The 23,989-nt window shown below is 43.7% G+C and overlaps 1 protein-coding gene across 4 annotated transcripts in view; it reads left to right on the top strand.

Annotated features, from left to right (window-relative positions):
- ZFP64 (ZFP64 zinc finger protein) overlaps positions 1-23,989 on the top strand; it is a 96,808-nt gene that overhangs the window by 13,397 nt on the left and 59,422 nt on the right. For 3 of the 4 annotated variants that reach the window (XM_025399934.1, XM_025399932.1, XM_025399933.1), the window contains exons 3-5: positions 11,690-11,851; positions 12,963-13,025; positions 17,746-17,997. In XM_025399934.1, the coding sequence (XP_025255719.1) occupies positions 11,690-11,851; positions 12,963-13,025; positions 17,746-17,997 (477 nt within the window). The remainder of the gene's footprint in view (positions 1-11,689; positions 11,852-12,962; positions 13,026-17,745; positions 17,998-23,989) is intronic. The other variant, XM_025399935.1, reaches the window with a different exon arrangement.

Below are 23,989 nucleotides of genomic sequence, written 5' to 3' on the forward strand. Positions count from 1 at the left end.
CACAGAGTCTATTGGTTCCAACTGGGAAAGTCAGGGAAGAGAATTGTGAATGAAAGCAAATGTATAACCGACTTTGAAAGACCCATTGGCTGTTGGGAGAAAGATGGTGGGAAAGGGGGCATTTCCTAATGGTGGTTTGGAGGGGGTGGGGGAAGATTGGGGCAAGGTTGGAAAACAGTGGCTAGAGATGGCACAGGGGAACGTGGTGGGGGTTGTGCTTCAGCTCTGGCCTTTATTCTGAAGGAGCTGGGGATCCATAAAGTTCGTGAGCACATGAGTGATTTAGTAAGACAAACTATGTAGTGATTGCCAGGCTCTGGAAACAATAATAGCAAATTCTTATACAGTGCTTATTCTATGCCATGCACTTTTCTAAGTACTCTGTATGAAGTAGTTTTTCATAACCAAAAGTTAGGTAGTAATAATTATTATCCCCATTTTACCAATGATGAAACCGAGGCACAGAGGGGTTAAATAACTTGGCCAGATGACAGAAACAGAAAGTGGCAGAACTGGGTCTCAAACATAGGCTGTCCGGCTGCAGAACCTGCGCTCTTAATCAGTACTGCCACTTAGTAAATTCCTCATTGCAACGTTTCTCAGACTTGCTTGTGCATAAGAATCATCTGAGCTTTGCTGAAAAATGCAGATATCCAGACCCTTCCTGGGGATAATATATTAGGGAGTCTGAGCAGGGTCCTGGGAATCTCAACCAGCCAGGGAGTGGTGGGTCAGGTCAGATGCTTTCGGTTGCTTTTTTTTTTGAGACGGAGGTTCGCTCTGTCGCCCAGGCTGGAGTACAGTGGTGCGATCTTGGCTCACTGCAACCTCTGCCCTCCAGGCTCAAGCGATTCTCCTGCCTCTGCTTCCTGAGTAGCTGGGATTACAGGCGCCCGCTGCCACGCCCACTAATTTTTGTATTTTTTAGTAGAGATGGGGTTTCACCATGTTGGTCAGGCTGGCCTCAAACTTCTGACCTCGTTATCTGCCTGCCTTGGCCTCTCAAAGTGTTGGGATTACAGGCATGAGCCATCATGCCCGGCCTCTGTTGCTCTTAACAACAGCAAACTAAAAGTGCACAGAACAGTTAAGACATGTATTATCTCTCACAGCCAGAACAGGCAAGGTCAGTTCGGCAGCTCAAAGGTGCGGAGTTCTTTGCATCTCCCCCCTGTTCTCTGTGGTGGGCTTTTATCCTTTGCCCTCCTGCCCTCCCCATGGCCGCATAGTGGCGGCTAATGCCTTGGGCATCAGATCTCTCAGGCACACCCACAAACAGGGAAAGGAGCAACTTATCTGTATCAGGGAGGAAATGCTCTGATAAACTCCCAAAATCCAGATCCTGCTGGCCAAAATTGGGACACATGGCTTTGCCCAGTTGCACTGTAGTGGAGGCAGCTAGGCTGCCAAGGGACAAAGAGAAGGGTCCTACCAGTGGAACCCAATCCCAAGCCCCTTCTGCAGGGCCACGTTCCTACCACTGCCCCGTTAAAGGGACTAGAGTGGCAGTTCTCAAATGCTGCTGTGCAAAAAATTACCTGGAAAATGTGTTTAAAATACAGCTATAAAGATATCTAAGCTTTACCCCAAATCTCTGCATCAGAATCTGTGATGCATGATCAAGTATGAGAACCACTCAACCAGAAGGGGTTGAAGGGATGGAAACCCACGGGCACTAGAGTCTAGTTCACAATAGCTGCTCAACAGATCTGAGGAATGAATGAACGGCCCACTGTGGGAGGGAGCTCTGTTCCACTTATGGTTTTTTTCCTATTTGGTGAAGTCCCAGTGTAGGGCAAGTTAATTTTCTGTTACATAGGACTGTTCATTTGCTTAGAACAGACCCCCTACTTTGACTATAATTCAAGCCAGAGGGGAGACTTTGTTTAGAAGGATATAGGCATAAGGGAGAATTACAGGCAGGCACGCAGCTGGATCTCAAAAAGAGATTGAACCAGAAGCTAGAAATATTTTAGGGTTTTCTAGACCGTACAGCTCAAAGGGCTTGTTGGAAATGCTGGGAAGGCAGAATCTCGGCCCCATCCAGAACTGCTGATCAGAATCCGCGTTTTAGAGAGACTGTGGCTGGAGAAGCACTACTGCCCCCGTGACCATTCCCAAAGTTTATGCCTTCTTTGTTCAGAACGAAAGTCCACACCAAACCTGAGCGTCTTAGTCCCAGTTTGGGTTTTTTTAAGAGATTGGGCGGTGGGGGGGAAGGTCTCACTCTCTCGCCCAGGTTGGACTCGAACTCTTGGGCTCAAGCTATGCTCCCACCTCAGCCTGGGTCATAGTTGGTACTTAACGGCAGCCGCCAATACGCCGGGCTGCAGGATTCAATTTCAGAGCAAGAGAGTCGATTGGCCCAATTGCTGTCAGGTGTCTTCCACTGCACCAATCAGCGATGGCAGAGCAGGGGCGTGGTCAGGGTTTCCACCAGGGCTCACCCCTGGGGAGGGGCGTTTGGGCCGGTCTAACGCCCACTGTGGAAGGTAAAGGCGCTTTGGGAACAGCGTAAGTGAAAAGGGTGAATTTTCTCTCAGAAAGTGAATTCTTTTGGGAGCAAGGGTGGGAAGGGAGGGGGTCGGAGTCTCGCTCTGTCACCCAGGCTGGAGCGTAGTGGTGCGATCGCGGCTCACTGCAACCTCTGCCTTCCGGGTTCAAGAGATTCTCCTGCCTCAGCTTCTCAAGTAGCTGGGATAACAGGTGTGTGCCAGCACACCCAGGTCATTTTTGTATTTTTTGTAGAGACGGGGTTTCGCCATGTTGACCAGCCTGGTCTTGAACTCCCGGGCTCAAGCGATCCTTCGTCCTCCGGCCTCCCTAAGTGCTGGGATTCCAGGCATGCGCCACGGCGCCCAGCAGGATATTATCATATATTCAGGCCTCTTGATTTTTTTGTGTGTGTTGTTTTTTGCAGTGTTGTTCATGCTTAGGATTCTCATTTAGGGTTCTTGATCTCCAGGCAAGTATCCCAAATGTAAACTAAGAATTCCCTATCTGGTGGCTCACGCCTGTAATTCCAGCACTTTGGGAGCCCTAGGCTCTCAGATCCCTTGAGGTCAGGAGTTTGAGACCAGCCTGGCCAACATGGTGACTCCCTGTCTCTACTAAAATACAAAAATTAGCCGGGCGTGGTGGTGGGTGCCTGGAATCCCAGGCACGCGGGAGGCACATGCCACTGCCCTCCAGCCTGGGAGATAGAGCCAGACTCTTTCTCAAAAACAAAACAAAACAAAACAAGACAGTATCCTTAATCTGTAAAAAGCATTTACAAATCAAGAAAAAAAAAAAATTCCAATAGAAAAAAAAACGAGCTAATAGAATAAACAGGAATTTCACCAAATAAGGCATGTCATTGGAAGAATAAATGTTGAAAGGGAGTTTAATCTCACTAATTACATATAAAGGAAATGCAAATTAAACTCAAGTGATCTCATTTTGTCCTGTCAAGTCTCTCTGTGACAGCCAAGGTTAAGGGGAAAATGCAAATTATTTCAGTTTTCTGAAAGGATGTTATATAATCACCAAGTAATAAAACATTCGTACCATTTTAACCCAACTCTTCAATTTCAAGGAATGTACTCAAAGAAACGAGGGATAAATTTAAACTTCTGGACAGGTTTTACTCATAAAAGTCAATTCGTAGATATCTCCTCCATGTCCAAGAAAGGGAAATGGTTAATTAAACTATTCAGCAACCAAAATGATGAAATATTATGTGGCCATTAGAGGTTGTGTTTTCGATGAATGACAACATGATGTTTTAACATGGCAAATGTTTCATTAAAAAAAATAAAATGATTTAAGCCATGATCCTAGTTTTATACTTTAAAGATAGATTTTATACTTTTAAAATATATTTTCTTTTTTATTTGTTTTGAGACGGAGTCTCGCTCTGTTGCCCAGGCTGGAGAGCAATGATGTGATCTTGGCTCGCTATAACCTCTGCCTCCCAGGTTCAAGCAATTCTCCTGCCTCAGCCTCCCGAGTAGCTGGGATTACAGGTACCCGCCACCACACCCAGCTAATTTTTGTATCTTTACAAAACACAGACGAGGTTTTGCCATGTTGACCAGGCTGGTCTCGAACTCCTGACCTCAGGTGATCTGCCTGCCTCAGCCTCCCAAAGTGCTGGGATTAGAGGCGTGAGCCACCGCGCCCAGCCTTAAAATATATTTTCTCTATATAAAAGAGATTAGTCCTTTAGCTGATCATTAATTCAACAAATGTTCTTTGATCTCCTCCCCTTCACCTGGTTCTGTGGTGGGTGCACGGGGAACAGTAATGGAAAGAAACAAGGGTCTGTCCTCACTTAACTCCTCCAACCAAATAGAAGACAGAATAGTCATTAAATAATTTCTCAAGTAAGTATTTAATCAAACAAGGGTCTGTCCTCACTTAACTCCTCCAACCAAATAGAAGAGAGAATAGTCATTAAATAATTTCTCAAGTAAGTATTTAATCACAGTAGCGATAGGAGCTTTGTATAAAAAGTAAGGATGTAGGCTGGGCACCGGTGGCTCACATCTGTAATCCCAGCACTTTGGGAGGTCGAGGCAGGCAGATTACTTGAGGTCAGGAGTTCAAGACGATCCTGGCCAACATGGTGAAACCCCCATCTCTGCTAAAAATACAAAAATTAGCCGGGCCTGGTGGCATGCACCTTTAGTCCCAGCTATTTGGCAGACTGAGGCAGGAGAATCACTTGAATCTGGGTGGCGGAGGTTGCTGTGAGCCAAGACTACACCACTGCACTTCAGCCTAGGCAACAGAGCCAGACTCCATCTCAAAAAAAAGCAAGGATGTGTATTGCCATGTTTTGACAGCATTGGGAAGTTTTTTCTTTTGTTTTTCTAGAGACAGCCTTGCTCTGTCACCCAGGCTGGAGTGCACTGGTGCCATCCTAGCTCACTGCAGCCTAGAACTCCTGAGCTTAAGCCATCCTTCTACCTCAGCCCCACAATTAGCTGGGACTACAGGCACACACCATCACACCCAGCTATTTTTTATATGTTTTTGTGGAGATGGCATCTCCCTTTGTTGCTCAGGCTGATCTCAAACTCCTGGTCTCAAGTGATCATCCTGCCTCAGCCTCCCAAATTGCTGGGATTACAGGCATGAGCCTGGACAACAACAACAACAAAAAACTTAGCCTAGTTTTTTCTTCTCTGCACTTTTCTATGTAGAGAAGAAAATCCTAAAATTCGTGTTAACTTTTATTTTGCAAAAATTAACATTGTAATTTAAAAAGAGAAAAGGATTTGTTAAATGGAATTTTTAAGTTGAAGAAGGGAAGGAGGAAGCAAATTAGATAGGGAGATATCAAAGCTGTCTTGAGATGTCTGAAAGGCAATTTGGTAGAAAAGGAGCTATGGTTGGTTCATGTGAGCCCTAAGATGCCACAGAGACAAACTTCAGAGAAATAGATTTAGATTATCTATGAAACTCATATAACAGTCATACATTTTAAGCAACATCATGATCAGACAACTCAGTATGTCCCTGCTACACACCAGAACTAAATACAATAAGCAATTCTCAGATGCACACCTGAACACGCAGGAAAGAAGGGAAATCCCCTGAAGCCAGAAAACAAAACCAAAAGCAGCAGCAGGTGTATGAGGCTGTGAGCTTCTCGTGGTATCGGGGACAGGGTCTGATCTCACTAAACAGGAGGCGTGATTTTAATGGCCATACCAGGGTAGGGGCTGAAGCCCTGAGCTCTTGTAAAAAGTTAGACATAAGACCCCTACATAAAGAGGTGGCCCTTGCTGCATCCTCGTTGAAAAGAGGGACTAGAGAATATTCTTAGGGGGTGGGCAAGTCACGCCTCTACTGGAAGCACTTCCCCCCAAGGTTATGAGTCATCCTGCCTCAGCAGATGTGGGGCATTTCACTTTCTTCTAGGGTGCTCTGAGATTCCCCAAGGCCCATGTCACTCATTATGCCAAACCTGAATAAAGATAAATAATAACCTATTGTGCATGGTTACCATAATGTCCACTGAGAACTCTCAAGAACTTGCAGTGTGCCCGGCTCGCAGTATGCCTTATCCTTCCCTTGAATCTTTACTAGAACAACAAGATCTAAGCTCTGAGATCACTGCAGTATCCCCATTGTACCAACAAAAGAACTGAAGAGCAGAGAAGTGACTTGGTCAAGGCTCTACAGCTATCGAGTGGAGACAGAGGTTGGTCTAGGGTCAATCTGACTGTACACACACACACAGACACACACACACACACACACACCCCTGTCAATGAGTGGCGACTCCAGCATCAAATCACATGCACATACCCAAGTTGGTCCAACTTGGGAGGCGGAACTTGCAGTGAGCGGACATCATGCCACTGCGCAAAGCAATACTCTGTCTCAAAAAACAAAAAAACAAGCAAACAAAAAAAGTGCATGCCCACCAGCATTTTCTGGTTCCCTTCCCTGCTTTCTTTTTCTTTTTTCTTTTTTTTTGAGACGGAGTCTCGCTCTGTCGCCCAGGCTGAGTGCAGTGGCCGGATCTCAGCTCACTGCAAGCTCCGCCTCCTGGGTTCACGCCATTCTCCTGCCTCAGCCTCCCGAGTAGCTGGATCTACAGGCGCCCACCACCTCGCCCGGCTAGTTTTTTTGTATTTTTTAGTAGAGACGGGGTTTCACTGTGTTAGCCAGGATGGTCTCGATCTCCTGACCTCGTGATCCGCCCGTCTCAGCCTCCCAAAGTCTGCTTTATTGTTCTCCATAATATCTACACCACCTGATTTACACTGTGTATTGAAATACTTATTGCCTGCACCACTCCTAACTAGAATGTCAGCTCCATGAGGGCAGGGATTTTTGTCTCTTTGGGTCACGGCTCTGTTTCTAGTGCTTAGAACAGTTCCTGGCACACAGTCAGTACCGTACCTCATAAACATTTGCTGAATAAATTAGTGAATAAAGTCAACAGCAACAGCAACTTTACATGCCTGGTTTCTGATGGTTACAACGTCCTAGGAGACAGGAATGGAAATTGTCCCCATTCTCCAGGTAAAGAAACTGAGGATCAAGGAGGTAAGACCTCACAGCCTAAGCTCTGGAGCACACCCTTTCTGGTCTATAGCCATCTACTTTGGGATGACTCAGGTTACATGGGATTAGCCCTGCCCCCAAAATAATCCCTGCACCTGGGTTCCTGAATCCCTTTGCTGTTTTTTGTTTGTTTGTTGTTTTTTTGTTTGTTTGTTTGTTTGAGACGGTCTGCCTCTGTCACCCAGACTGGAGTGTAGTGGCATGATCTCAGCTCACTGCAACCTCTGTCTCCCAGGTCCAAGCGATTCTCCTGCCTCAGCCTCCTGAGTAGCTGGGACTACAGGTGCGCACCAGCACACCTGACTAATTTTTGTGTTTTTAGTAGAGACAGGGTCTCACCATGTTGGCCAGGCTGGTCTCAAACTCCTGACCTCAAATGAGCCGTCCGCCTCAGCCTCCCAAAGTGCCGGGATTACAGGCATGAGCCACCACACCCGGCCGTTTGCTGTGTTTAACCTACCCACTCATGATGCTTCCTGCTTCCTCTCCAAGACACCAAAGCACAGGAAACAAAAGTGAAAATAGACAAATGGGACTACATTAAATTTTTTTTTTTTTGAGATGGAATTTTGCTCTTGTTGCCCAGGCTGGAGTGCAGTGGCGTGATCTGGGCTCACTGCAACCTCCGCCTCCCAGGTTCAAGCAATTCTCCTGCCTCAGCCTCCCAGGTAGCTGGTATTACAGGCATGTGCCACCACGCCTGGCTAATTTTGTATTTTTAGTAGAGACGGGGTTTCTCCATGTTAATCAGGCTGGTCTTGAACTCCCTACCTCACATGATCCACCTGCCTTGGGCTCCCAAAGTGCTGGGATTGTGGGTGTGAGCCACTGTACCCAGCTGGGAGTACATTAAATCTTAAAACTTGTGTGCATCAAAGGAAACAGCAGAAATGAAAATGCAGCTTATGGAATGAGAAAATATTTGCAAATTATACATCTGAGAAGGGGTTGATATACAAAATACTCCTGCATTTCCCTCTGCTGGGACTTGCCCAGGCTTATGGTAGAGGACAGTTAAGAGATGGAGCCCAGCCAATCCCTGGGGAGAGCACAAAGTGGCAGGAGGGTGAAGGGCCTACCATCTACCTTTCAAGAGAGTGCCGAGGAGCCTGTGAGCTGACTTGTAGGGAGGGCCTGGCCATCCATACTCACCCCACAGTGAACACCTTCCAGCACAGGAGGTCACTTGTACAGGAAGTTGTAGAGCAGAAGGTTGGGAGGCCATGGGAGTATGACCATGACCCAGTACCCTGGTTTTAGCACCAAAAGTTCTTGAGAAACCCCAGTCCAAGGCAAACAGGGATGGTTGATCATCCTAGCTCATGAGCATTTCAGCTGAGAGTTTGATGCACAAGTGCCAGAGTCTGGTTCTATTGAACTGTAGTATATCCCCTTTGACATTTGTTGAGATTCAACCATGGCCACATCCTGTGCTACTGAATTCTCGTGTTAAACTTTGCAACATCCTTATGAAGTGGGCATGATGATTATCCCCATTTATAGTGAGAAAACAGTTCAATGAAGTTACATGACTGGCCTGAGGTCACATCCACAGTGAATGGTTAAACCTGAGCTTATATCAGTTGGAAGATGCATTTTAACATATCGGAAACAACGATGCATTTTAGAATCAGTGAGATTTCTGTCAACCAACAGGCAGTCCAAAAACATTACTTGGCTGTGCATGTGAACAAACCTGATTTCAGTGGGTCACATTTTTCTCACCTCAGCTGCGTTGTGTGCAATTTTGGAACTATATGTCTTGAGTTTAATTGCTGTTTAAAATGTCTTCCAAGATGTTGCATAATGAAGCAAGTTGAAGATGAAAAGTAATTGCTTACCCAGAAATGCCTGAAAACAGTAACAGGGGTAAATTTGATATTAATGAAACAAATCTTCATTGTTGGAGGAGTGACTGCAATTGCACGTTCTTGCAAAGCAACAACCGAGAAAGGTGGAATTCCTCATATAGACAGAGCTGGGTTAAGTTCTACTGTCAAGATAGATGGAAAAGGATGGTCTCTGCTAGTACTTCTTAAACTTGAGTGTGTATCAGGATCACCTGGAGGGCTTGTTAGAGCACAGATTGTTGGGTGCACCCCCAGAGTGTCTGATTCAGTAGGTCTGAGATGGGGCCCAAAAAATTTGCCTTGGTAACAAGTTCCCAGGCAGCTCCAATGCTGCTGGCTAGGGACCATGCTTTGAGAACCCAAGCAGAGCAAGAGAAACCGGGAGAAATAGCCAGATCCTACAGAGTAAATGAAAACATTTCAACAGGAGGCAGGTGCAACTGATTCATGCATCAGAGATACTTGGCGTGAAGACAGGAAACATCAGTTTGTCGGAATCTTTCAGCTGACTTTAAACCGAAGCCCTTGACTTCCCTATACATATTTCCATTGAGAAAAATGGAAACTATGGCTTTACCCAAATACCAAATGCTGACAGCACCAAGGTATCATTTGACATGTATCAGAGTGATATGGTCACTACTGAAGGTGCCAAAGAGATGGACATCAGGAACCTGAGTTTCCTGCCAAATGTCCAAAGAAGTCAAGAAAAGCCCATTTGATAAATATAAAATAAAATACCTCAAAAAAGAAAGCGGTGTCATCATGTGTTTAATTGGCAGCCTTTTCATCGTATATGAAATTATGATGCATTTTACAATCTAAAACATCCTAGATTCAAAGAAATACAGTGTTTGTTTTAAGAGAGAAACATAACTAGCGCCTGGAGCCTGTGGCATGGATATTAGTGCTTTGGACAAGGCTAAAATAAATAGTGATGTTAAGCCTATGCTGACTTAAATCATCTGTAAATAAAATGTCAAAAATGTCAAAGGTGGTGTCTGAGTGACTGAAGTTTGGGAAACAGAATATTACAGTGGCTTTCAAAATCATCACTAAGGCCTATTAGCCTGAAAGGTTCACTCATTGAACAAGCCTCCATTGGTCATATTTACTCCATATTTGAAGACAAATCTTCTTGTGACAAATTACATTCTAAGAAAGATAGAACCAAAAAGAGAAAGAGGAGGGAAGGGAAGAAGGAAGGAAGGGGAGGGGAAAGGAGGGAGGGAAGGAGAGAAGGAAAGAAGGAAGGGAAGGGAAGAGAAGGAGGAAGGGAAGGAGGGAGGGAGGGAGGAAGGAAGGAAAGGAAAAGAAAGGAGGGAAGAAGGGAAGGGAGGGAAGGGAGGAAAGAAACATGCTTAAGTCCAGACTATAAATGTAGTTAGCAAAGTAGTCACAGAATTTTTTATAACAAAAAAATTTGAGACTGCCTATCTTGTCTTTTAAAATTTATTTATTTTTTTATTTTTTGAGATGGAGTTTCACTTTTGTTACCCAGGCTGGAGTGCAATGCCGTGATCTCGGCTCACTGCAACCTCCACCTCCCACGTTCAAGCAGCTCTCTTGCCTCAGCTTCCAGAGTAGCTGGGATTTCAGGCACCTGCCACCACGCCTAGCTAATCTTTGTATTTTTAGTAGAGACGGGGTTTCACCATGTTGACCAGGCTAGTCTCGAACTCCTGACCTCAGGTGATCCACTCTCCTTGGCCCCCCAAATAATGGGATTACAGGTGTGAACCACCACGCCTGGCCTACAATTATATTTTATATTAAGTCTGTGTTTTGCTATTTTTTTTTTCTTTTTGCATCAGAACCTCAGTAAGAGTACAAGGAAATTTTTTGAGGGGGGAAATGCTGAGGAGAATGTCAATTAGACTAGTTTTGCCCCAAATCCCTTCTATCAGTTCCCGTTTGGTGTTTTATTAGGATTTTGTCCTATAGCTTATGAAAACACCTAAGGCATTTGGCTGCAGCTAACAGAAAACTTACCTGGCATAAATTATAGAGACATAAATTATAGGGACATTTCTTGTTCATTTAAGAAGTCTAGGGCAGGCATGGTGGCTAACACTTTGGGAGGCCGAGACAAGTAGATCGTTTGAGCTCAGGAGTTTGAGACCAGCCTGCGCAGCATGGCAAGACCCCAGTCTCTACAAAAAATACAAAAATTAGCCGGACATGGTGGTGCATGCCTGTAGTCCCAGCTACTCGTGAGGCTGAGGTGGGAGAATTGCTCGAGCCTGGGAGGCCGAGGCTGCAGTGTGCTGTGATTGCACCACTGCACTCCAGCCTAGGTGACAAAGTGGGACCCTATCTCAGAAAAAAAAAAAAAGAAAAAGAAAAAAGTATAGATTTGGGTGGTTTCGGAGTTCTGACTCAGCATCTGATTTTCATTTTTACCCTTACGGTTATAGAATGGCTGCCACAGATCCGGGCATCGCGTCATCATTCCAGCATGTAGAAAGATAGGAAGTACGGCAGCCAGGGCAACAAGATGAGCTTTTCTCAACTGCATCTTTTTCCATCTGCCCTGCCTACCCTTTCCCTCCATACCATTTTAAATCAGGGAGGAAAATATTTTACAGAAGCCTCCCAGCAAATGCTGTCTAGTGTCTCATTAGCTAGAACTGGGTCACATGATCACTCTGAAGCCACAAAGGAGGCTGGGAAAGCAAACTAGTATGTGCATTCACTCTACAAAGAAAAGTAGGCAGAGGGCATAGCTAGAGGGCATTTATATTGAGAAAATTAATAATCACCATATCTTTTAGTTTCAGCTCCAGAATTTGTTTTTGAACATGGCTATCAAACTTATCTGCCCACGGAAAGTAATGAAAACCAAACAGCCACTGTCATCTCTCTCCCTGCCAAGTCACGCACCAAAAAGCCCACAACGCCACCTGCTCAGAAAAGGCTTAACTGTTGCTATCCAGGTAAAGGCAGCATTATGTTCTACTTGCGTAGAAGGTGTGACATTTAACCAGGCTCCAGGGCTTTTCCTCATGAGTTCCTGACAAGTGCTCATGGAAGTGCCCCAAACTACCTGGCATAAAAATCAGGGCCCTCTGGCATTTGCATCAGCACATACAACCTGTCTCCCACTGTCTGTGGTCATTCTGCACCTGGGTTCTAAGACTTTTCTAGCCATAGGCCTTTGAAGTGGAACTCATGAAAATTTCAGGTTGCTGTAAACTTTTTCCCTATGCTGTAGCTTAGGACGATATCCAGTAAAAAAATTTCATTCCTTACCTTGGTTTTAATGTACTTGGAAATAATATTGGACATACAGAAAGGTTGCAAAAATTGCACCAAAAAATCCCTGTGTGCCCTTCATCTAGATTCCCCAAATGTTACCATTTTATTATATTTGCTTTGTCATTCTTTGTATATATACAAATATATATACAAGTGTAGTTTTCCCCAAACCGTTTGAAAGTTGCTGACAATGCAATGCCCTTTTGTTCCTAAATACTTCAGTGTGTATTTCCTAAAAACCAGAATATTCTTTTAAATAACCACAGGACAATCATCAACATCAGAAAAGTAACATTTATAGGTACTATTATCTAACCTACTGACCTTAGTCAGATTTCATCATCAAGTGTCCCACTGATGTCCTCTCTACCATTATCAAAACAATGACATTTTCCCCCTCTGATCCAGTTTCCAACCAATTATTACTGATTGCATTTAGATTTTATGTCTTTCATTTCCTCTAATCAGGAACAGTTAAGCATTTATCTTTCATAAGCTTGACATTTTTGAAAAGTATAGGCCAGTGATTTTGTCAAAAGGGCCTCAGTTTGGGTTTGTTTGATGTTTCCTTATGATTAGATTCAGGTTACGCAGTTTTGGCAGGAACCACAAAATGACATTGTGTCTTTCCTGGTCATCACATACGAAGGCACATGAGATCTCTTTTTCCCCGTACTGTGGTGTTAACTCTTGTCACTTGGGTAAGGATGTTTCTGCCAGTTTTCTCCCCGCTAAAATTTACTAAGTTTCCCTTTATGATTAATCTTTCCTTTTTTTGTTTTTTTTTAGGTTGCCAATTCAAGACTGCTTATGGCATGAAGGACATGGAGCGGCATTTAAAAATTCACACGGGTAAATAGCATTTCTTTAGCACATATGCCCTCAACACCTGCTCTGTGCTAGGAGCCGGGGACCCACATAGGTCAGATGAATGATACCACTCCAAACGTCACTGGCTGTTACGGGAATACAAGTCCAGATTTCAAAAAATAAGGTGCCATTTGTACACATGGTTTTGGCAGAAAAGTCTTTAACATAATAAAATCCAGCTCTGGAGAGGATGTGAGCAAACTTAGCTAAGTGGGAATATGAACTGCTACAGCCATTTTGAAAATGATTCTGCGAAAATTAATTAAAATTTGAATGCACATATTCTCATTTTGAGGAGATGATCCTACAAGTGCATGTGTGTGTGTAATGATTAGTAAAGAGAGGAATAATGGGAGAGAAAAGAAACTGTCTCTTTTTTTGTCTTTTTCTTTTATTTTTTGAGACAGGGTCTCACTCTGTCACCCAGGCTGGAGTGCAGTGGCACTTGACCTGCCCACCTCAGCCTCCGGAATAGCTGGGACTATAGGCAGGTGCCACCACACCTGGCTAATGTTTTGTATTTTTTATAGAGAGGGGGGTCTCACTATGTTGCCCAGGCTGGTCTTAAATGCCTGGACTCAAGCGATCCATCCACGTCGGCCTCCCAAAGTGCTAGGATTATAGGTGTGAGCCACTGCACCTGGCCAAAACTTTCCTTTTATGTATCTTTACATTATATCACTGATTTTATATCACTTTACATTATATCACAGTGAGTGTGTGTTATTTTTGTAATTTAGAAAGGAGAATTTATTTTAATAAATACTTGTTTTAAAAGAAGAGGAAAAGATCAATGCATGGGAAAAGAAAAAAGTGATGATTTCTGGTGATTTTATTTTTCTTTAATATATTATTTTTATGTCTCCCAGACTTTCTGCATGGAAAAGGAATTGCCTTTAGACTCTTTTTTAACAAAGTGTTAGATGCTCATATTCAAATGATACAGATTTAAATTTAAAAAGTATAAACGTGTATAAGATGCAGTGACTTTTGGCTTTGGCTTCACTAATTGCCCAATGCCTGCTATTTAGCTTCAGCCTTTGGAAGATGAGTAGCCAACAGTTATTTCTTATATTCCTTGGCCATGACCAGTAAGTGCCTTATTGCACTGGGGTCACCGTCATATCTAATCAGCCTCACAGTGTCATGCCATCTGGATTTGTTCTAATGATCCAAATATTAAGTTTCAGGTATTGATTGGCAAGCATTCTAGTGTAATAAGCAATGAAACTCTCCATGTGGGTTTCATATGTTGAGGTTTCATCCATCAAGCCATAGCATATTTGTTATTGAAAGAATAAAGTACTATAATTTTTGTTTTGTTTTGTTTTTTGTTTTTTGGTTTTTTGAGACGGAGTTTCACTCTTGTTGCCCAGGCTGGAGTGCAACAGCGCGATCTTGGCTCACCGCAACCTCCGCCTCCCAGGTTCAAGGGATTCTCCTGCCTCAGGAGTAGCTAGGATTACAGGCATACACCAACACACACGGCAAATTTTTGTTTTTTTTTTTTTTGTTTTTTTTTTGAGATGGAGTCTCACTCTGTCGCCCAGGCTGGAGTGCGGTGGCTGGATCTCGGCTCACTGCAAGCTCCGCCTCCCGGGTTTACACCATTCTCCTGCCTCAGCCTCCCGAGTAGCTGAGACTACAGGCACCTGCCAACTCGCCCGGCTAGTTTTTTTGTATTTTTTAGTAGACATGGGGTTTCACCGTGTTAGCCAGGATGTTCTTGATCTCCTGACCTCGTGATCCGCCCACCTCGGCCTCCCAAAGTGCTGGGATTACAGGTTTGAGCCACCGCGCCTGGCCTTCATTTTGTATTTTTAGTAGAGATGACATTTCTCCATGTTGGTCGGGCTGGTCTCAAACTCCCGACCTTAGGTGATCCACCTGCCTCGGCCTCCCAAAGTGCTGGGATTACAGGTGTGGGCTACCGCATCTGGCTGAGTACTATAATTATTAATGATGATAGGGAAAGCTTTGTAAAAGTACAAGTGAGGGCCACAACTTTGTCTATTTCTGCAAATCCACAGAAAATATCTTCTACACAGTTAGCCCACCTGGTGTTTGTAGGATAGTTTCTGCATAACTGAAGTGTCTCTGTCTACATTTTCAAGTTTAAATGTATCCTCACCTTAGTTACCTTCAGAGAGTGGGGGCATGCTTAATTACCCCTGGGGTTGGGGTTTGGGGGAGCAACAGCAACAGGGCTCTTTACCGGCTGAGTTGGCCAAAAACCATTGAGCTCTGCCAACATCCAGCATCTGCCCAGTGTTGCAAATACCCAGTGTAGTGACCACAGGAACTACTGAGCCACTGACAATGATGGTAAATTATTGTTACTGGGTTTTTTAATTTGACGACTAAAATTTTTTTGGTTTTGTTTTTGTGTTTCTTTTTTCTTTTTTTTTCAAGACAGAGTCTTGCTCTGTCACCCAGGCTAGAGTGCAGTGGCGCGATCTCAGTTCGCTGCAAGCTCCACCTCCCAGGTTCATGCCATTCTCCTGCCTCAGCCTCCCAAGTAGCTGGGACAACAGGCGCCTGCCACCTCGCCCGGCTAATTTTTTGTATTTTTAGTAGAGACGGGGTTTCGCCATGTTAGCCAGGATGGTCTCGATCTCCTGACCTCATGATCTGCCCTCCTCGGCCTCCCAAAGTGCTGGGATTACAGGTGTGAGCCACTGTACCTGGCCTATTAAAATGTTTAATAATAAAAATGCTTTTTTTTTTTTTCCTTTTGAGATGGAGTCTCACTCTGTCACCCAGGCTGTAGTGCAGTGGTACAATCTTGGCACACTGCAACCACTGCCTTCTGGGTTCAAGTGATTCTCCTGCTTCAGCCTCCCGAGTAGCTGGGATTACAGGCACCCGCCACAATGCCCAGCTAATTTTTTTATTTTTAGTTCAGACGGGGTTTCACCATGTTGGCCAGGCTGGTCTCGAACTCCTGACCTCAAGTGATCTGCCTGCCTCAGCCTCCCAAAGTGCTGGAATTACAGGCGACAGCCACCGTGCCCAGCCAAAATGCTGATCTTTAATAAACGTTTAGATGTATTCTTAAATCCCAAATATTTATTTTATGGTGACAGTGATCAGCTTTGGCTGACTATTTTAGCACTTGGCTAGTTACGATTTGGTCAGGATAATATTTGATATATAAAGTAAAAAAAAGAAGATCCTGACTCACAGCCACCTCCTTCCATGACCAAAAGTCAGCTGTCCTAATAGACCTCTATGTCTCATTCTGAAATATTTGCATGCCTAGACCAGGTCTAAAAACACACACATTTAATTTTTTCCATGTCTTATTAGGTTAATACAATACACGCTATCAGTGCAACTTGCTTTTTTTCAATTACTTTTGCACATCATTTCACATCAGTATGTCATATCGACTTACTCTTTTTCATGACCAAGTAAGGAATGGATTCAATAATTTATGCATATCCATACAGTGAAATACTTCAGCCTTAACAACCATGTTGTGGATATGTAATGATATGAAACAGGTGATAGAAATTACTGTAAGTGCAAGAAAGTAGTCAATAGGGAGGCAGTGCAGTATTTGCCAAAACACACACACACACACGCGCACACACACACACGCGCGCAAGACGGTCCTGGGTTCTAATCCCAGCTGTTGCAAGGATTAAATATAGTAATTCAAAGGCACAGTGCCATTCAAAAAGTGTTTAAATTGATGTTAGCCAGGAGTTTTTATGTACCAAAAACATACACACACACAGATTGGAAAAATATACCCCAAAAAGTTAGCAGTTGTTCACAGATGTCAAGTTGACATATGCATTAGTGAGGTTCAGATTTAGCTGCTGTAAGAATGAAACTGAAACACCAGCTCTAACAAGCAAGATAGGGGTTTGTATCTGTCCCGTGTAACTGTCCAGAGGTGAGCAGGCAGGTCGGGACAGGTGGGCAGCTCTGTCCTAGGGACCATCCAGGCACTTAAGTTCCTCCCACCTCATTCTGTTACATGACTCCACCATCTGCAGGTATGCCACCCTCACCCGCTCACTCGCCTGCCCTCACCCACTCACTCACCTGCCCTCACCCGCTCACTCGCCTGCCCTCACCCACTCACTCACCTGCCCGCACCTGCTGCCTTACCCCCATGCCATGGCTTGAAGCAGGAAAAGAGAAAATGTAAAAGGCAAGCAGTTTCCTCTCGTGAAAGAGACACACTTTACTTTCTCTGCCATCGCTTTGATAAAAACTTAGTCACAGATCACACCTAGCTGCGGGCGAGGCTGAGAAGTGTAGTCTTTCGCTGGTCAGCCATGAACTCTGCTGAAACTTAGGTGTTCTAAATTTTAGGGTGCATCTCTGTTGTGAAAAGGAAAAAGGAGAGAGTGAGTATAAGAGAAAATTAACACAACTGTTATTATTTTACTTACCTATGTTTTAAATTTTTATTTTAATTGCCTTCTATTTTTAATTTATAAAAAATTTATAAGAAATTCATATTCATCATTTAAAAAATTCAAGTAATATCAATAAGGAAAATGGAAGAAAATTCCCCTCTCCCAAGATGTTAGCTCTTTGCCAATCATCCACCCAGTGTTTCAGGGTTTTCTGGATATTCTTTGGTGGTTGTATATGACTTTTTTCGTAAGGCAGTGGGAAATAAGCCTTTTCCTTTTTTAATCTCGTTTCCTGCTGCCATCTGTGTGTGTGTGTGTGTTTGAAGGAGACAAACCTCATAAGTGTGAAGTCTGTGGCAAGTGCTTTAGCCGGAAGGACAAGCTGAAAACTCACATGCGGTGCCACACGGGCGTGAAGCCCTACAAGTGTAAGACGTGTGACTACGCCGCTGCCGACAGCAGCAGCCTCAACAAGCACCTGCGGATCCACTCGGACGAGCGGCCCTTCAAATGCCAGATCTGCCCCTACGCCAGCCGGAACTCCAGCCAGCTCACCGTCCACCTGCGATCCCACACGGGTGAGTCCCACCTGTTATTTGCTCTCTATACTTCCTATGGCATAAATCATAAGCACCTTAAAGCATTCAGCCACGATGGAAGAAATCGAGTTGGAACCTTTGCTCATCCCGTTGTTTGCAGTTTTGTTTTGTTGTTGTTGTTGTTGTTGTTTTGTCTTGCTCTGTTGCCCTGACTGGAGTGCAGTGGCGCTATCTCAGCTCACTGCAACCTCCACCTCCCAGGCTCAAGCAATTCTTGTGCCTCAGCCTCCCAAGAAGCTGGGATTACAGGTGTGTTGCACCACACCCAGCTAATTTTTTGTATTTTTAGTAGAGATGGGGTTTTGCCATCTTGGTCAGGCTGGTCTTGAACCCCTGACCTCAAGTGGTCTGCCCACTACAACCTCCCAAAGTGCTGGGATTACAGGCATGTTGTACCATGCCCAGCTAACTTTTTCTATTTTTAGTAGAGATGGGGTTTTGCCATATTGGTCAGGCTGGTCTTGAACCCCTGACCTCAAGTGGTCTGCCCACCTCAGCCTCCCAAAGTGCTGGGATTACAGGCATGAGCCACCGTGCTTGGCCCATTTGCAGTTTTGCTTTTCAGCTGCCTTGAAGAGCCTTTCTCAGTAAAATAGGAGAAAACCATGAAGTTTATAGCTTTATACATATGTATATCTCTTTATATAACTTTATAACTTATTCACTTGTAAAGTATGTAATTGAAGAGGTGCACGAAATAAAATACAGGCATAAGTCATGTATCTTTGATAAATTCTGCATAATGATTAGGCATTCCAGTCATTTTTGAAGCATCCTCTAGTTCAGCATGGAACAGCTTGACCAAAAAACATACAGCAAAATTAGCAGGGTAGGTAACTCAACAAATTACATACTTCTTTCTTTTGGTGTATCAGTTAGATAATGATTCCATAATGCTGCGATAACAACCATGAAATCTCAGTGTTGTGTTATAAACATTTGTTGCTAACATACTTTAGATCAGCAGGAAGTTGACTGGACAACTCTGTTGATCTTGGCTTGGCTTAACCACATGTGTGGGGAAGGCTGGGTGCCTTCCAGACTTGCCCGGGGATCTGCTGACCGTGGGCTGGCTGGCTGTCCACTGGCCTTGCCTGAGGCAATCTGGCTGTGTTCTGTGCATCTCTCATCGTCCTCCTGGGACCATGGACTAACCCAGGCTTGTCCTTCTCATGAGGATGGCAGAGGTGCAAGCAAGGAAGCCCCAGTGTAAGCCCATTTCAAGTCTTTGCTTCTATAAGTTGTCAAGCATCACATTGGCTAAGGCAAGTCACATGTTTCATCCTGGTGTCAAGGGTGGAACTGAGCTCACTTACAGTGAGAGGTCATCACAGTGTTACGTGGCAAAGATCAGGGATGCAGGGAAGGTGAAGAACTGGGACCTTTTTTTTACTTTTTTTTTTTTGAGATGGAGTCTCACTCTGTCACCCAGGCTAGAGTGCAGTGGCGCGATCTCAGCTCATTGCAACTTCCACTTCCTGGGTTCAAGTGATTCTCCTGTCTCAGCCTCCTGAGTAGCTGGGATTACAGGCGCATGCTGCCATGCCTGGCTAATTTTTTGTATTTTAGTAGAGATGGGGTTTCACCATGTTGCCCAGGCTGGTCTCAAACTCCTGAGCTCAGGCAATCCACCTGCCTCACCTCCCAAAGTGCTAGGATTACAGGCGTGAGCCACCTCGCCGGGCTGAATTGGGACCGTTTTTGCAAACAACCACAGTCCACCTTTATCCTCACCATCATTCACATCTCTCTGACAGGCAAAATGCGTTCACACTTTCCCAAGAACCCCACAAGTCTCATCCAATCATAGGATCAGCCTTAAGGACCACAGTTGCGTGATCTCCCTTGGGTCTGGATATGGTTTCTCTTCATCTAGAGATGGTTGAAATAAAAAACAAGTTGTCTGTCCTGATACACCCAATATACAGTGGTAAAACAAAAAGCCAAAATAATTACCATAATTCTACCATTGGAAGGTAGTATAAGACACATGCACATGTATATTTATTGTGGCAGTATTCACAGTAGCAAAGACTTGGAACCAACCCAAAGGCCCATCAATGATAGACTGGATAAAGAAAATGTGACACATATACACCATGGAATACTATGTGGCCATAAAAAACGTTGAGTTCATGTCCTTTACAGGGACATGCATGAAGCTGGAAACCATCATTCTTAGCAAACTAACACAGGAACAGAAAACCAAACACTACATGTTCTCACACGTAAGTGGGAGTTGAATAATGAGAACACATGGACACAGGGAGGGGAACGTCACACACTGGGGCCTGTCAAGGGGTTGGGGGCTAGGGGAGGGATAGCATTAGGAGAAATACCTAATGTAGATGACAGGTTGATGGGTGCAGCAAACCACCATGGCACGTGTATACCTGTGTAACAAACCTGCACATTCTGCACATGTATCCCAGAACTTAAAGTATAATTAAAAAGAAAGAGAAAGAAAAGAAAAGAAAAGAAAAGAACGAAAGAACGAAAGAAGGAAAGAAAGAAAGAAGAAAGAAAGAAAGAAAGGCAGAAAGGCATTTGTCAGTCCCTGGTCCATAGCATTTCTGAAATTCTTTTGGGCACATGTTCCCAGGTTCCCCCTACTCAGGGGATAGGGAATGTTTCTTGATTAGGCCTTGGCTCAGCTCTTTGGTTCTTAACCCTGCCCATTGGAGCATCCTTTCCATCACTTTCCTAAGCTACTTCTAAAAAAGATTGCAAAATGTACCTTTGAGAAACTTTCTCAGCTTGCTTTCTGTCTGCCAACAGCTGGAGGTCTTTTACCTTTTGTTTTAGTAAGGCTGGTGACAGTGTTGCTGGTAGAGCTGTCTTTAAAAACTGTGTGAGTTTCCTATGTATCCATTTGCCAAAAGCAATACCCACAATTCTTTTGGAATCTTGCCTCTTCTTCTAAACTCAATTATAGGTACTTTTGGCATTTAACCTTCTGTGGGTTTTAGGAGTCCTTTGTCCAGCTGAGAGAACATACTTGGCACCAACTTCATTCTCACCATTCTTAATTCCCTTTTGAAGATTTTAATAAAGAGTCTTACATTTAGACACCTTATTTCACATTTGGTCTTCACTCTGAGACTAGTTTCTTAGATTGATCTTTGTCCCAGGCTTTTGTCTTACCTGGGAAAGCTGGCTGGAGAAGCTGGCTGGAGATGAGAAACTATATCCAGTAAATCTTTGACTTTCTGTCTTCTCTCTAAATTCTGCTTAGTAAATGTCCAGTTCTTTTTTTGAGTTTGTCTCTTTCTTGTAGTCTTTTATCATATGCAGCTTATAAGACACTTTCACTGTTCTGCCTAGAATTTATCTCTTTATTCAAGTCCAAAACTCATTATGTACATTTTCTGTCTTCTAAGCTACCATGAGTGACAATCTTACCAAATGTTTGCCATTAAGTAGTGTGCATTGCCATTTTCCAGCCTCCACATGCAACCCAATCTCAAAACCAATGCTCTGTATTTTGGTTCTCTGTTATGGCATCACCCTTTTTCTAGATACCTGTATCTGTATCCATTGTCTGTTGTCACAGCGATGCAGCGTAATAGCCCACAAAACCTCAATAGATGCAATATGCTTTTTCTGTTCACCTGTGAGGATCAGCTGGTTTTGACCTTGGCTGGGCTCTCTTATTAGTCTGAGGATCTGCTGGTTATGGACTGGCTGTCCACTGGCCTTGGCTGAGGAAATCAGCTCTGCTCCATGTGTCTCTTGGTCTTCTCCTGAGACCAGCAGTAGTTAGGCCAGGATTGACCTCATGGTCATGACCGAGGTGTAAGCAAGCAAGCCCCAGTGCACAAGTCCATTTCAAGCCATTATTTGTTTTAAGTGACTAAATATACCTTTGGCCAAATCCAATGACATGGTTGAGGCTTTTATCACGGATCATGGGAGAACATCCTAATGACAGGGCAGAGGCCGTGCTACAAGGAGGGGTGGGAGGTGGGGAGATGTGGGAGCATTTTAGTAATCTACAGCAAGTTAAGACATTGGCATAATCGATGCCCAACTGATTTGCTTCAGAAATTTCCCCCAGCCTAAGTTAGAGAAGCTGAACAATTCATGTATGAAAATGGTTCATTTTTATTTATAAGGATGAAGTTACTATTTATAGCAGCATCTTTAAATTGGTCTAGAAAAGGTGTGTTTTTCAAAAATTTAAATGTGTGCCATTTATGCATGGGCTTCGTGGAATGTTCATTTTCCCTTTTATAAATCTGTGGCACTTGTAAAACTGTAAATTAATAGGATTTTGTTTTTACCCTTTCGGTGATTTGATAGACTACATCAACACTTGTTTGAGTAGCAACCCAAACTCAAGGAAGATCTGTCAGCTTAAATATATGTCGCTTATTCATCCAACATTCTTTAAACCTCACTATGTGCCAGACACAGTGGGAATCAGGTAGTAGGCAAGAATGAACATAGTCATTAGGTTTGAAGACCTTAGTGTCCAGTGGGACTATTTGACCAGTATACTTCATTAAAGTAATGTTTATGGTTAAATTTTAAAAAAAGAAAAAAGACAAAGGAATTTATAACCTTTGCTTTCATGCCAAAGGGTGTTGTTAAGCTCTGCAACTTAGCTGTGAGATTTGGTTTTCTGGATTTTCTGGGTCTCACCTCTGCAGATTGCTAAAGAAGTGAAAAAAGACTGTCGCTATAATTTTGGCAGGGATGTAACTGGAAAACCTAGTAAAACATTCTGGAGCAAGGATTCTGACTTTGAGTCTACAGACGTCTGCCCCTGAGAAATCCATGAGTAGATTTGGGAGGGAGGTCCTTGGATGGGAAAAAAAAAAGTCTTCATTTTCACTAGCCTGTATTGAAATTTGACATGTCCTTCAATTATGAAAACAGGCAACCAATCTGATAACAGTGCATGTAAAGTTGTCGCCAGTGGAAATCAAAAATCTCTTCATAATGATTGCTGCAGATAGAGTAAAATATCTTTTACACTCCTCTTTATTTAGAAATGACTGTAGTTACTAGACCTGCCACTAGGTCTGATTCTTGAACGCGTTAATGAAACACACACATTGGCATATCACAATTTTTTTCTTTAATAACTATTTTAATATAATTGGTTTCTTTTATATTCCTATTGGTTTTTCTTTTAGTTTTTTGGGTACATTTAAAATATTATCTAAGAAGGGTTCCATGGACTTCACTAAACTGCCAAAAAGGGGTAATGGCATAAAAAAGGTTAAGAACAACATTCTAAGGCAGCAAAAGGCCCTTTTTCTGAAAAGGGCCAGATAGTAAATATTTTAGACTTTGTGGGCCATGCAGTATCTGTCACAAATACTCACCTCTACCATTACGGCAGGCAAGTAACCATATGTAAACTAATATGCATGGCTGTGTTTCAGTAAAACTTTATTAATAGAAACAGGCTATGGGTAGGATCTAGCCCAGAGGCTGTAGCTTACTGTTCCTTGTTCTGGAGTTTAATATGCATGATCTTGGTGGTATTCAGTCATACAAAGCATTTTTTTTAGGTTTATGTTTAGGCCTCTCAGTGTTCTAGAAGCTTGTTCAATTGCCCCCTGCCATCTTTGTTTGCATTCTTTAAGCAGCTCATGGTGAAGTAGCAGATCCTATGTCAAAAAGCTGGAACAGGCCGGGCGCGGTGGCTCAAGCCTGTAATCCCAGCACTTTGGGAGGCCGAGACGGGTGGATCACGAGGTCAGAAGATCGAGACCATCCTGGCGAACACGGTGAAACCCCGTCTCTACTAAAAAATACAAAAAACTAGCCGGGCGAGATGGCGGGCGCCTGTAGTCCCAGTTACTTGGGAGGCTGAGGCAGGAGAATGGCGTAAACCCGGGAGGCGGAGCTTGCAGTGAGCTGAGATCCGGCCACTGCACTCCAGCCCGGGCGACAGAGCGAGACTCCGTCTCACAAAAAAAAAAAAAAAAAAAAAAAAAAAAAAAAAAAAAAAAAAAAA

This window comes from Theropithecus gelada, chromosome 10 (assembly GCF_003255815.1).
Source record: "Theropithecus gelada isolate Dixy chromosome 10, Tgel_1.0, whole genome shotgun sequence".
NCBI lineage: Eukaryota > Metazoa > Chordata > Mammalia > Primates > Cercopithecidae > Theropithecus > Theropithecus gelada.